The sequence below is a fragment of the Myxine glutinosa genome, chromosome 12, assembly GCF_964187855.1.
Source record: "Myxine glutinosa chromosome 12, kmMyxGlut1.1, whole genome shotgun sequence".
NCBI lineage: Eukaryota > Metazoa > Chordata > Myxini > Myxiniformes > Myxinidae > Myxine > Myxine glutinosa.
This window is the reverse complement of record NC_136272.1, coordinates 84,712,400-84,727,176: the sequence shown is the minus strand read 5'-3', so window position 1 is coordinate 84,727,176 and position 14,777 is coordinate 84,712,400. Positions and strand designations below refer to the sequence as shown.

General features: G+C 44.8%; 1 protein-coding gene across 4 annotated transcripts in view; it reads left to right on the top strand.

Annotated features, from left to right (window-relative positions):
• LOC137437565 (dipeptidyl peptidase 1) overlaps window positions 1-8,789 on the top strand; it is a 41,531-nt gene extending 32,742 nt beyond the window's left edge. For 2 of the 4 annotated variants that reach the window (XM_068131996.2, XM_068131995.2), the window contains exons 8-9: window positions 5,376-5,608; window positions 6,791-8,789. In XM_068131996.2, coding sequence (XP_067988097.2) covers window positions 5,376-5,608; window positions 6,791-7,060 — 503 coding nt within the window. In that variant the 3' untranslated portion in view covers window positions 7,061-8,789. The remainder of the gene's footprint in view (window positions 1-5,375; window positions 5,609-6,790) is intronic. The other 2 variants (XR_013620952.1, XR_013620953.1) reach the window with 2 other exon arrangements.
• Window positions 8,790-14,777: the final 5,988 nt, after the last annotated feature.

Here is a 14,777-nt window from a genome sequence, read left to right as displayed (position 1 = left end):
GGCGATGAAAGTTGTGGTGAAGTTTCATTGAAATCGTATGTGTTGTTTCGGACAAGAGTTTCGGACAAGAGTATGTTTCCCTCTCTCCACCTCACCCCCAGGAATACCTCTGGCTACGGCTTCCCCTTCGCTCCCACCTTTTGTTCATATGTGTGTTGCACCATCCACCAAACAGTGATGACTCCATCTACATCTCGCTGTCTGATAATATGGACCAACTTCTATCTACCCATCCCAACTCTCTCTTCCTCATATGTGGTGATTTCAATTGTCACCATGCCAGTTGGCTGGGTGTGGGTACCTCTCTCACCAGCCATGGCTCCTCAGCAAAGGACTTCTGCGACTCACTGGGACCGACACAATCTGTCAATTTCCCGACCCGGATCTCAGTCAACGGAGCATCTTCTCTTCTGGACTTGGTTATGACTAACTTCCCTGAAAATGTCTGCTGCTCTTCTTCTGCTCCAATCGGCTCATCTGATCATGTGCTTGTTAAAGTGGACATCTCTCTGACCATTCTCAGAGAGCTTCCTCAGCGTCGACGAGTCTGACATTCCACTCAGGCCAACTGGCACGGTCTTCAAGCAGCCATCAATCATCTGGACTGGTCTCCCATCTCGACCGCCTCTGACATCAACTCATCCTGGGAATTCTTCCAAAGTAAAATGCTCTCTCTTATGCACAGATTTATCCCATCTCGTCTTCAGTTGTCAAACCCTTCCTCCCGTCCATGGTACACGGAATCTTGTGGTGAGGCTGTTGCCCAGAAACGACTTGCTTCGTCTCCTGGAGAGCAAATCTAATGAAAGGAAATCTCTTTTCTTTTCACAAAGCCCGAAACAAGTGTGTGTCCACCCTCAGGAGAGCCAGGAAACAATATCTCTCCGTTCTCAAGACCGAACTCTCTTATCTGTCTCCCTATTCCAAATCCTGGTGGCGTCTGGTCAAATCTGTTTCTGGTGTTTGTTCCTCCTGCATCCCCTCCCTTACCTCAAACGGCTACACAGCTGACTCCACACATGAAAAAGCTGAATGCCTCAACTCTGTGTTTGCCTCTAAATCTTGTGTCCCAAAACCCATCCCTCTCTGTACCCACCATACCAAGTCGTACCCAGCTGCTCCTGCACTCTGTGTCCTTTCCACCTGACAAGGTGGAAAAGTTTCTGTCAACCCTCGACCCTGATTCTGCAACTGGACCTGACCGCATCAGCCCACGGGTCCTAAAATCATGTTCTTCCGCTCTTTCACTCCCTCTCTCTGTTCTCTTCACCCTCTCCTTTGCTCAAGGTCATCTGCCATCTTCTTGGAAATCAGCCAACATCACTGCTTTACACAAAAAGGTGCAAAAACAGATCCTTGCAACTACAGACCAATCAGCCTTCTCCCAATTATCAGCAAAGTCATGGATTCCATCATTGCTTCGGATATTAAATCTTTCCTCTTCTCCAATGGCTTGATCTGTGATCATCAATTTGGTTTCAGACCAGGCCACTCTACTCTGGACATGCTGCTTCTGCTGTCTCAACAATGGATGGAGGTCCTCAATGCCAAACAGGAAATTAGAGCTGTCTCCCTCGACATATCACGTGCCTTCAATACGGTCTGGCACCCCGCTCTGCTCACCAAACCCTCCTCCTTTGGTATCCATGGAAATCTCCACGCATGGCTGGCGGACTTCCTCTCTAGTCGCAGTCAACGTGTGGCCCTGAATGGGTTTCTCTCATCTCCTCTTCCTGTTCAGGCTGGAGTTCCCCAAGGCAGTGTTCTGGGCCCTGTGCTTTTTCTGGTCTTCATCAATGATCTCTCTGACTCTCTTGAAAATCCTCTCTATCTCTTTGCTGATGACTCCACTCTCTGCCGCTCCATTCCTCATCCCTCAGATCGGCAGTCTGCAGCCTCCTCACTCTCTGCAGACCTGGACAAAATCACAGACTGGGCAAACAAGTGGAACATGTCTTTCAATCCTGACAAATCTCACACTCTTACGATGTCTCTCCGAAAATACCGACTGGACAACCCTCCCATCCACTTTCTGAATAATCCTCTCCAAGAAATTCTGCCACTCAAGCTTTTGGGTCTCACTATCTGCCATGATCTTTCCTGGGAAAACCACATTTGCAAGCTGGCCTCCAAAGCCAGTCGCCGACTGGGCATCCTCCGTCGTGTGAAGCCCTTCCTTGGCACACCTGAGCTCCTCACCACGTACAAGGCTTTCATCCGCAGCTCAATGTAGTACTGCTCTCCCCTCTGGGCTGGTGCTCCTGCCTCACACCTAGCTCATCTTCACGCTGTTGAAACCAAAGCGTTCAGAATCATTGGAATCTCCCGCGATGAAGCTATCTCCGAGGGCCTTTCACTTACTCACCGCAGGCAGGTTGGTGGTCTTTCCGTCTTCTACCGACTCCTCTCCGGCCTTGCTCCCCCAGCTCTCTCTGGACTCTGTTCCCCAAATATTCCTACAGGTCGCACAAGATCTGCCTGCAACCCTCTTATGGTTAAACTGCCAAAATCAAGACTCTCTGCTCACCTTCACTCCTTCATTCCTCTTTTCTCCCGCCTCTGGAACAAACTCCCTCACTCTCTTCAATCCCACTCCTCCCTCCAGGTCTTTAAAACAGCTGTTCACCACCATCTCTTATCTTCCCCCATCCAAAACCTTGATCTTTTCTACGCCCGCTAATTTCACCCCAAATCCACTTTTTTGAAATACCAACTTTATTCCTGAAAGTCCTTGGTGTCCTTGTGCTTTATACTTCTCCCACCCCCTCCCCCTTCCCACACCTCCTCCCCCAAGCCCTCTCCCTCCCACACATCTCCCGATGTCCCTGCTCTCAAATGTTGTGTTTGTGTGCTTCACCTTCTCTCCCCATCTTGTCTCCCGCTCCCTCTTTTGATATATTTTGTTTGTCTGTTTGATTTGTTTGTGTGATAAATGTTAGCTCTTTCACGAGGCTCGATTCTGTATACAAAAAAAAAAAGAGCAAATTCCTATTTGGGGGGGGGGGGGGGGGGGTCAAATCCACCCCCTCTCCTCCCCGTAGACACCGTGAATGAGCGCAGATTTTGATGCGGTAAATACACCTTCATTCGACATCAGATATGAAGCTTGTGCCCAAGTTTCATCAAAATTGTGTGTTTGGTTCAAGCGATAATGACTGAAGTGTTTACAGACTCACTCACACTCACTCACTCACTTACCTACGGACACTGTTCGATTGCATAAGCTCACCAGACTAAAGTGCAGGTCCACACCCCGAGTGCGCTCACCTTCTCGATATTTGAGATGATTTCGCCTTCAGTGCTTAACTTCACACACAGACAAAGCGAACTCAAACGGATCACCCATTTCGATACCAGAAGCACCGTTGCACCTCAAGTAGTTGTTTTTGTTTCGACGTTTATTGTTTAATGATTAACAATTTAAATGACATCTTGGAGAATATACATTCGACATTGTATCACCTTCTTTCTTTTATAGAGCTGCATTTAATGCAGGTATATCTTTTGAGAGAAGCTAAATGCAGTCAATACACCGTCAATATTTGGGTTCAAGGTGTGATTTACGTTCTGCAGCATGAAAAGCAGTTATTGCGATAATTAATCTCCATTATCGTTATCGCGATAGTAAATCTAAAGCACGATTATAGTGCCATCGCGATTATCGCCCAGCACTAGTATATACGAGTACTAGTATATACGAGTTATACACAGTATATATAAAGTTTTTGTAAATAAAGAAGGCACTTCCAACCAGAAAGTAAAAACTAAGCAAATGAGCAAATAAGCAAGAGCAGACCCGGTCTCAGGCGACGTTTCACCCTCTTCACAGCAGGCTTCCACAGGCCAATAGTCTATTCTCTGTCTTGCCCCTCCCCGACGGGATAGAATCGGTAAAACCCAGCAAGCTGCTGGGCAAGGCCAGGTCACCAAGCCGCATCTCTAATGCATGTCCATCGACGCAACTACAGTCGCACTCCTCCCCCACCAAAGCTGCCAACGTAGCCGGTGTATTCGGCATGGTACTGCATACCACGAAGGTAGATCTCCATGCAGGCAGAACATGGCAATAAGGGAGTCGCCAAATCTCGGGTTTTCATTCTCAACATGATGGGGTCGGCTAAATCCAACAAGTCGCAAGGCCAGGCCACGTCCCAGACGATCCGCACGACTCCGGGCGCCACTTGTACATCCATTTGCCTCACCAAAGCTGTCTTGCATGGCTCGGCTCTCATTCCCATCAATGCCGTTGTATTTGGCGCATTACTTGATCCCATTAGCGTGTTCCTCGATCTCATCTCTCTCATACTCAATGTAGAAGTCCTGCAAGAGGATGTCCGCCAAAGCTTGGGCCCTACCCTCCCGACAGCATGGGGGCCACAACTCCCACGAAGCTGCATGGCCAGATCGCGTCACAAATTGCATTTTGGATGACACGACACCGGGCACCTTGTGCGCATCTCGTCTCGTCAAAGCTAGTACTATTTTCGGGTCAGTCTTCACTGCCTTCCAAACTAATGTAGTCATTGCAGTCTTCGGTCTTCTCCATTCCAGACGAAATGTCTAACTTCACCACCCGCCAATCGTGTGTGTGTGTGTCAAAAACTTCTAATTTGATTATTTGGTATTTTAAGTCCGAGAAACTTTACATTGTGGTCCGCCAAACCATCCGTACAAGTACATATGTCCCAGAAAAAATGATCACTATGTGTAAATGTAATTTATTTTGCATTTTATAGCACAACATTTTATAACAGTGTTGTCCAACAAGGAAGCGCATCTCCATTACATGTCGTGGTTAGGAGTTCAATGAAGATGAATAATTGAGTTATCCGACCTAGGTGAATTCCGTGACGGTAACATCGTGACGACGTCATGACTGCAGCCCCAGAAGGGCCTCTTGCAGTGCTAAGGTGCCAAGATCAAATGCTGTCAACCAAGCAGATGAAATAGGAAGCTACCGACTAATTTCGTCATTTTTTGGGGCTCGTCAGGGCAACACATTGCTGTTCCAACTTAGTGACTGTGAAGCCTTATGGCTTTACACCGGTTAGTGATGCACCCATAACAGGTTTGAGGCTCATGGAAGAGCAGAACGATGGGGGCAATACAGCAACAGACGAAATGAGGAAAAGGGAAAACAGTGCGATGACGATAAACAGATGCACCCCAACGCAAGGAGGGGAATTGGAAGAGAATGGTATGTGCAGGGTTTGTGTGTCAATAGTGAAATAGGAGAGACCATGAGGCAGTGGTGGGCTCTCGAGTTGAAATGTTGTTGCCCCAGCAGTCTGATATCCTGAACCCTAAGTCTGTTGCATAAATATTGTGAACCCTAACAACTCTCACGATAACATCCTCTTTCTAAAAATTCTTAGGTTGTGATGGTGGCTTCCCATACCTGATTGCTGGCAAATACGCCCAAGAATTTGGTATGCTTGAAGAAGCATATTGCCCTTATAAAGGGGAAGATGCTCCATGTCAAGTGCAGCCTCATGCTCGATACTTCACCTCCGATTACCAATATGTCGGCGGATTCTATGGAGCTTGTAATGAGGCATTAATGCGATTGGAGCTCGTCAAGAATGGACCTGTGGCTGTTGGTTTTCAGGTAAGAAATTGTAAAGGAAAGGATACATCCTTGATAACTGATTTATAACCAATTAACTTGTATATGACAAAAATGCTTGGTTATATAATGGAACCAAGATGAGGGGGGTTTGTTTTTTATTTTTAGAAAACAAGGATACTTTCACAAAAGTGAGCAAGCGGCATTGGCAGACCGCAATGGTCGGTTAACGGTTGAAAAGGCCTAACCTTTTCTCCAGGCAAAACGAATGGCTAAAAGGTGCTGACTTTTTGGGTGTCTACCGTTCATAAAAATATTGAGATATAATGTGGAGCAAGATGTAATAAAAGCTGATATTACTACATTTTGCTCTGATAAAGTTCAGACACCCGAAACATCAGAGTCTTTGTGCATTTTGGTTTCTGGCGGAAAAGTTACCCCTTTCCTTCTATCCATCCATCGTTCTAAAATTTGGCAATTCTCGGTGGGTATTTATGTTTGAACCATCTTGAATCGAAAATGCTTCGATCGATCTGCACCAAATTTTGTTTACGTGATCGGGATACCCAGGGTCAAGTCACGGGCACAAAAGAATCCCTCTCCACCCCCTTGCGAGGAGGATACAGAGACCACTTGCAATTTTCATCTATACGTGTGGAATAGTGCAAGTGCTTTAACCAATGGCGATTTTTTTTTTTTAACTTCCGGATGGAAGGTGTAATGACAGCTTATTTCACCCTCCGAGGGAAACCTTTCCTTGGAAGAATAGGTGCAGTAGCAATAGCTGATCAGCTTAAAACTAAAGTAACAAAATACTCGATTAATGAAATTCAGATAGGTAATGCATTCAGCAGCACAGCCACTCCCCCAGGAAATAATGCAGCCACAAGCTGAATTTGAACCACCAGCTATTGCAACCAGGCAGGTAGGTGCAGGTGCTAGCCTATGTTTTTTTCGGCCAGTCTACAGGTGCTGAGGCTACACTGAATGTGTGCGCCTCACTCATGTTTGGCCTTGCCTTGCCAGTTCAGCTCTGAGGCCAATCTGCTGTCCAAAGTGTAGATCTTGTCGATCCATGACAAACTTGCAGGGGAAGGTTTATACAATGGTGTCTCCTTTCTATCTAGATTTTCACATTTTGATGGTAATCATTACACACGTGATTAATCTCAAATGTAGTGGTATTGTGTTTCGTAAAACTTAACCCTCATTTTCCTGTGCTAGGTTTATGATGACTTCATGTATTACTCCAGTGGAATTTACCACCATACAGGCCTTCGTGACGTCTTCAACCCATTTGAGCAAACAAACCATGCAGTGTTGATCGTGGGCTATGGTCATGATAGCACATCAGGCCTGGACTTCTGGACAGTGAAGAACAGCTGGGGCGAGGAGTGGGGCGAGGATGGGTATTTCCGTATCCGTAGAGGCAATGATGAATGCGCCTTTGAAAGTCTGGCCATGGCTGCAACACCCATTCCACAGTTATTGTAGAAAGGTCAAGGCGGCGGAACATGGTGATCCTGGCAGCATTGAGCTGCAGTGGCGTTGGGAAATCAAAGAAATCTGAAAATGTAAAGTATTGTACCGTAATTTTCCAAATATAATACGCATTTTTTTCACGAAAATATTATCTATAAGTTGGGGTAACAAATCTAAATGTTTTTTTTTTTTTTGCCACCAGACCAAAACATCATTTACGACACACGTTGTAAACGATAATGCATACTTACTGGAAATGTTACATTTTGATGGTATTTCTTACTAATGCTCCCTGTTTCTAATGCAATACGAGAATTGTCTCCTGTTTTCATTCTTTTTCAGTATCTTTAAACAGGATTTTAGAAATAAAATGATCAAGAAGTTTGAATCAAAACAGGACCGAAAAAAAGTTTCAGTACTTGATTGTAAACAGTTGTTGGAGGAAAACTCAAGGGTCTTACCTCTAAAGACCACCTGCTCAAAAGTTCATTGAATCGTTTTATTAAAATATTCATTCAAAAAAATGATGCAGCCAGGTTTGAGTAACTTTTAGATGAAGGTCGAACTGACCATTGTAACTTTTAGAGGTCAATTACTTGGAATGCAACCTTACTCTGCCCATTGTTTTGCAATCTGCATATCTTTCCTTTACAAACATGTGGTGAAAACCAAACATGTGCTTTTCCAAACAGCTATACAAATATCCCTTCCCCCTCCCTATTTGGGATCATGAGGGATATAAAGACTGCTTCTTGAGACTGTTAGTTAGAGCGGGCTATGATGTTAAGCAGACATCATGCTCAACTCTCATATGTCTACATTGTTGATTGGTACAATGTTTTTTTTGAATGAATATTTTAATAAAACGATTCAATGAACTTTTGAGCAGGTGGTCTTTTGAGGTAAGACCCTTGAGTATTCCTCCAACACAGCCAACACGGCTTTACCTGAGGGAAAGGCTTTGATTTATTGGTCCATTTTTTTCAATCGGCCTTATAAAAACAGCCATCTTTACACCAATGTAGTGAGGAAATGTTACAATAGATATTTAAGAACGTTTATTTGCCACAATTTAAAGCATAGCAAGCGCAAAGGTGAACTCGCAATTAGCAATTTATGGAGACACTAACAGTCTTGTCATCCAAGGATTACTTTGACCAGTGTTGGAAAAGTCGAGGTGCGTATTATACATGGTAACAAACAAATTTCATAACAAATATAGGGGTGCACATTATATTTGGGAAAAGTACGGTAAATGTTTTTTGAATGGGGAAATATGAGTTTCATCAGTGATTGATGTTTGAAGGATATTAAAGCTGCTCCAATCAGATTAATGTTACTGATATCGCAACTACATTGGCTTTGGAATTATTGCATTTACCTTATCCATTAACTTGCTTGTTTTGCGTAGTTTTTGCATTTGTGCCCTTAGCTTGGATAAGCTGTTTTATTAAGGTAACAAAATTGTTTTTAAAATCATGTCGGGGTTGCTCTCAAAGCCAAAACATAAAGAAACAAGGGATCGATAATTGCATAATGGCAAAATCCAACACGCCATTTTGTCTCCCATAATACATAATCTCTATATGTTGAAGGTCAAGGTCATATGGCGGTCCAAAAACAATATGGCCATCATTGGATCGCAGGTGCCAGCCGGGGGAGGCTTACCATTGAAGTTCGCTTTGTGATCGCAGATATTTCATTTTCTGTGCATTGTAAAAAATAAATTTTCAGTACTAGACATTTTCTGCCTTGTTTCACATCTTTTGCTGAGTTTTTTTTCCTCGAAACACGGCATTTATTACAAGCCTTGCTCTTCCATGAGCATCACTCTTCCGGAGAAAAAACAAAAGTCTCATTCCTCAGGAACCCCATAAAAGAAGCTGCATGCTCTTTATCGTAAAGTTTACAGTTATTCCATCAAGAGTAAAAGCTGTCTTTGGTACCCAAACATGTCCAAGCATAACATACAGACTTGGCATTTAATATGGAATATTTTTTTTGTGGGGGTGAACTTACTTTTCAAGATGACTTAGAACCAAAAGTTCATTGGAATTATGTTGAAATTATTCGAGATTTTGTTGATGTGACCTTTAAAAGAAACAAAAACCACATTTGACATTTCGAAGCAAATAAATTGATCCTTGAAAGTGATGTAAACTGATATCGAACTCAATTCACGGACAGTACTGTGTTAAACTTCTGTGCGTTTTCCAGAAGTATCTCTTTATTTTGCACATTCGCCAAAAAAAATTTTTTTTTTAAACAAAAGTTAAATTACGACTGGGATTACGGACAGTAAAATTACAGTTCAGTTCTTCGTGTAACCCCCACGAACATTCAGGAGAGCACGTACACGTTGCGGCATGCTGTTCACGAGATTTGCCAAGGTTTGGACAGGAATCGCTTGCCATGCAGTTACAATAGCCTGCTGCAATTCACGCACAGAGGCAGGCTGCTGGTCCAAGTTGTCGATTTGACGCGTTAATTCTGCCCACAAGTTCTCTATCGGATTCATATCCGGGAACATGGCAGCCCACTCCATATGCACTACACCACGGTCAACAAGAAAGTGTTGGATCATGCGAGCACGATGAGGCCGTGCATTGTCATCTTGGAAGACAAAGTTTCCTCGAAAGGCTCCACGAACAAATGGAAGCGATGTTTCTTCCAGAATGGCCCTGTGCTTGAACTGGTTCAGGTTTCCATTCAGAACAACCAGGTCAGTTTTGCCCCCTGCATGAAAAGCAGCCCAAATGGTCACCCCACCACCTCCAGCTTGGACTCTTGGCACTATACAATCTTCGTTGTAGGCTTCATGCACTTGTCTGCGCACTCGGACGCGACCATATTGACGATAGACCAGAAATCTAGACTTGTCACTGAAGATCACGTGATTCCAGTGTCCTGGCTGCCATTGACGGTGCTCTCTGGCCCACTGCAATCGGCGCTGGTGGTGTTGTCTGGTCAGACGTGGCTTTCTCAGGGGATGCCTGGCACGATAGCCTGCTTGAACCAGTCGTTGGTTGACTAGCCTTCTGGATTCAGGCACATTTGTCAGTTGCTGCCACTCAGCCCTAAGCCGATTAGCTGACTTGGTATGGCTATTGCGGACTAACCGGTGCAGCTGGCGATCATCCCTCCTTGTGGTTCTGCGGGGACATCCTGACCTCGGTATTGGAGTAGGGACACCCCTCTGAGCATTTCGTTTCAGGATCTTTTATACCTGACCTTGAGTGATGCCATACTGCCGAGCAATAGCACGCTGTTTCATGCCGGAATTTCGTAAAGCCACCACTAAATGACAAACAGCATTGTCGAGTTGACGGACCATCTCCAGGGGAAGCGGCAATAACTTTTGTAGACGTGCAGCAGTTGTTTTCCACTAATACAGAATGCAACAACCCTTATATACCCGATTGTGAAGCCAATCGTCAAATGTACGGTCTGTCCGTACATTTTGTCACGCCACCTGTGATATAATCCTGTTATTGACTTCTTGCTGCGACAGACAATCAGTGACATGGTTCTTTTAACAAAGAAATCACCGAAGCGTAAAAGAATCTCACCAGATTGATATACCGAGTTCAGAAAGTAAACCCAAGTCAAGAAAAAAAAAATATTCCATATTAAATGCCAAGTCTGTATAATATAATATAACAATATACATAATACATAATAGAATTAGGAGCACAGTATCATCGTGCTGCTGCTACTCCTGTCAGTGTAATACATGCAAATGGTGTTGAATCTTGTTATTCAGCAAGTATCCTTTCCTTGTTGCTTTACTTTGCAGTATTGTGAGACATCTTTATTTTGTTAATTTTTTCAAAACAATTATTTTCACCTGTTTGCATTCTTTTTGTGAACCAATTGTTCCATTTTTGTAATAATTGCCTTCACTTAAACATGATCCGGTGACAGTTTTGTTTTCATGCTTAGTGCTTATTGGATGAGATTCAATTATTTCCTGGGACAGAATCATGGATAAAGTATCATGTATTATTGTACCGGATAATAAATATGGGTCATGACAGTTTCTGCCCTTGACTGAGGAACAATATTGCATCCACAACACACAGCGGTTTTTCAAAGCTTCTACCAATTTGATTAATTCACGCATTATTGTGTAATTCAGACATACCAGAACTCATCTTGGAACTCGTCGTTATGTGTTTGATAGAAATATCACATATGTGAAATAAACATGTGGTGGTATAAATCTCTATAACCCACTTACAGCTTATGAAGTGTCAAATTACCAAAAATAAACAAATGTAGTTTATCCTTATTGTATAACTACCGTAAACAAATGGAGTTTATCCTTATTGTATAACTACAACAACAAACAACATGCATTTTAAGGGCATTTCCCCTGCTAGAGCAGGGGTTAGCCTTGCGGTCCCCATGACAATCTTCTCCATTTTGCCCTATTTTCTGCATCTCCCCTTGTTAACCCCCTTGCCAGCATTTCTTCTTCCACCATCTTTAGCCAAGTCTTTCTCGGTCTTCCCCGTCCTCCACTTCCTTCTACATTCATTTCCATCACTCTTCTCAACCAGTCACTTTCATCCTTCCTCAACACATGACCAAACCATCTCAACGTGTTCCTCTTCACAGCATCAATCACAGGCTCTATTCCCATCATCTTTCGCAATTCATCATTTGTCTTCCTCTCTCTCAACGATACTCCGCACATCCGTCGAACCATTCGCATTTCCACCCTTTCCAGCCTTCGTTGCTGCTCTACGTTCATTACCCATGTCTCGCTCCCATAAATCATAACACTTCTCACACATGCAGCATACACCTTTCCCTTCAGCTTCAACGACACTCCCCTCCTCATCAGCACGCCACTCAGTTCCCGAAACTTCTTCCATGCACATCTCACTCTAGCAACCATTGCTGAGTCTGATCCACCTTCTCCATTCAGCATGTCTCCGAGGTAGCAAAATGTTTTCACACCTTCCAGCTTCACGCCGCCTCCAAGATCCAACTCAACATTTCCTCCATCTGCAGCTCCCTCTGTGCACACCTTACATTTGAATGTAGCTGTCACACTGGTTAATGACCCTCTCAGACCGCTACATTTTTGATGAACCCACTCAGCGCACATTGTACATTGAATGGAGTTCACTCCGACACCCTCTCTGCACACAGCACATGGCCACTTCCCAGTTCTTTCCACCTCACCACATGCTTTTTTTTTTTTTTTTTCTTTTTTTTTTAATACAAGATCGAGGCTCGTGAAAGAACTAACATTAATCACACAAAAAGACAAACCGACACACAAAACACAAAAAACAAGGGGAGCGGCAGACAAGATGGGGAGAGAGGGGGAAGGACACAAAAGAGAGGGGGAAGAGGGGGAAGGACACACACACAACATTTGAGAGCAGGGACATCGGGAGGACTTGGGGGGAGGTGGGAGAGGATTAAAACATATGAACACTGCAAGGACGCTGGGGTGAATTACCGGGGGTAGAAAAGATCAAGGTTTTCGATGGGGGAAGATAAGAGATGGTGGTGAACAGCTGTTTTAAAGACCTGGAGGGAGGAGTGGGATTGAAGGGAGTGGGGGAGTTTGTTCCAGAGGCGGGAGAAAAGGGGAATGAAAGAGTGAAGGTGAGCAGAGAGCCTAGACTTTGGCAGTTTAACCATAAGAGGGTTGCAGGCAGATCTTGTGCGACCTGAAGGAATATTGGGGGGACAGAGCACAGAGAGAGCTGGGGGAGCAAGGCCGGAGAGGAGTCGGTAGAAGACAGAAAGACCACCAACCTGCCTGCGGTGAGTGAGTGAAAGGCCCTCGGCGTTGACTACATCGCAGGAGATTCCAATGATTCTGAAAGCTTTGGCCTCAACAGCGTGAAGCCGAGCAAGGTGCGAGGCAGGAGCACCAGCCCAGAGGGGGGACAGTATTCCATTGAGCTGCGGATGAAAGCCTTGTATGTGGTGAGGAGCTCAGGTGTGCCAAGGAAGGACTTCGCACGATGGAGGATGCCCAGTCGGCGACTGGCTTTGGAGGCCAGCTTGGAAATGTGGTTTTCCCAAGAAAGATCATGGCAGATAGTGAGACCCAAAAGCTTGAGCGACAGAACTTCTTGGAGAGGATTGTTGAGAAAGTAGATGGGAGGGTTGTCCAGTCGGTCCTTTCGGAGAGACATTGTAAGAGTGTGAGATTTGTCAGGATTGAAAGACATGTTCCACTTGTTTGACCAGTCTGTGATTTTATCCAGGTCTGCAGAGAGTGAGGAGGCTGCAGACTGCCGATCTGAGGGATGAGGAATGGAGCGACAGAGAGTAGAGTCGTCAGCAAAGAGATAGAGAGGATTTTCAAGAGAGTCAGAGAGATCATTGATGAAGACCAGAAAAAGCACAGGGCCCAGAACACTACCTTGGGGAACTCCAGCCTGAACAGGAAGAGGAGATGAGAGAAACCCATTCAGGGCCACACGTTGACTACGACTAGAGAGGAAGTCCGCCAGCCATGCGTGGAGATTTCCATGGATACCAAAGGAGGAGAGTTTGGAGAGCAGAGCAGGGTGCCAGACCGTATCGAAGGCACGTGAAATGTCAAGGGAGACAGCTCTAATTTCCTGTTTGGCGTTGAGGACCTCCATCCATTGTTGAGAAAGCAGAAGCAGCATGTCCAAAGTAGAGTGACCAGGTCTGAAACCAAATTGATGATCAGAGATCAAGCCATTGGAGAAGAGGAAAGATTTAATATCTGAAGCAATGATGGATTCCATGACTTTGCTGATAATTGGGAGAAGGCTGATTGGTCTGTAGTTGCTGGGATCTGTTTTTGCACCTTTTTTGTGCAAAGCGGTGATGTTGGCTGATTTCCAAGCAGATGGCAGATGACCTTGAGCAAAAGAGAGGGTGAAGAGAACAGAAAGAGGGAGTGAAAGAGCAGAAGAACATGATTTTAGGACCCGTGGGCTGATGCCGTCAGGACCAGTTGCAGAATCAGAGTCGAGGGTTGACAGAAACTTTTCCACCTTGTCAGGAGGAAAGGACACAGAGTCCAGGAGCAGCTGGGTACGACTGGGTACGGTGGGTACAGAGAGGGATGGGCTTGGGACACAAGATTTAGAGGCAAACACAGAGTTGAGGCATTCAGCTTTTTCACGTGCGGAGTCAGCCGTTAAGCCGTTTGAGGTGAGGGAGGGGATGGAGGGGGAACAAACACCAGAAACAGATTTACCACTTGCCATCACCTTAGTCTTTCCTATATTCACCTTCAGACCTTTTGTCTCCATACATTCCTTCCACTTGTTCATCTTTTCCTTCAGTCCATCCATACTTTCCGCAATCAACACCAGATCATCTGCATACAACAACTCCCATGGTAAACCCTCCTTTACGTTCTGAGCCAGCACCTCCATCACAGCTACAAATAGTAGTGGACTTAGTACCGACCCCTGATGCACTCCCACCTTCACCTCAAACTCACCACTGTTCCCGTCCTTCGTCCTTACAGCTGTGCGCGCTCTTTTGTACATTGCCATCACTACTCTGATCAACCATTCCTCCACTCCTAACTTCCTCATTGCCCATGTCAATACTTTGTGTGGAACCCTATCAAATGCTTTCTCCAGATCAACAAACCCCAGAAACAACTTCCTCCTCTTCTCCATATACTTCTCCTGCAACTGCCTCACAATAAAGAGTGCATCTGTCGTTCCTCCTCCTGGCATAAATCTAAACTGGCATAAATCCTTATTGT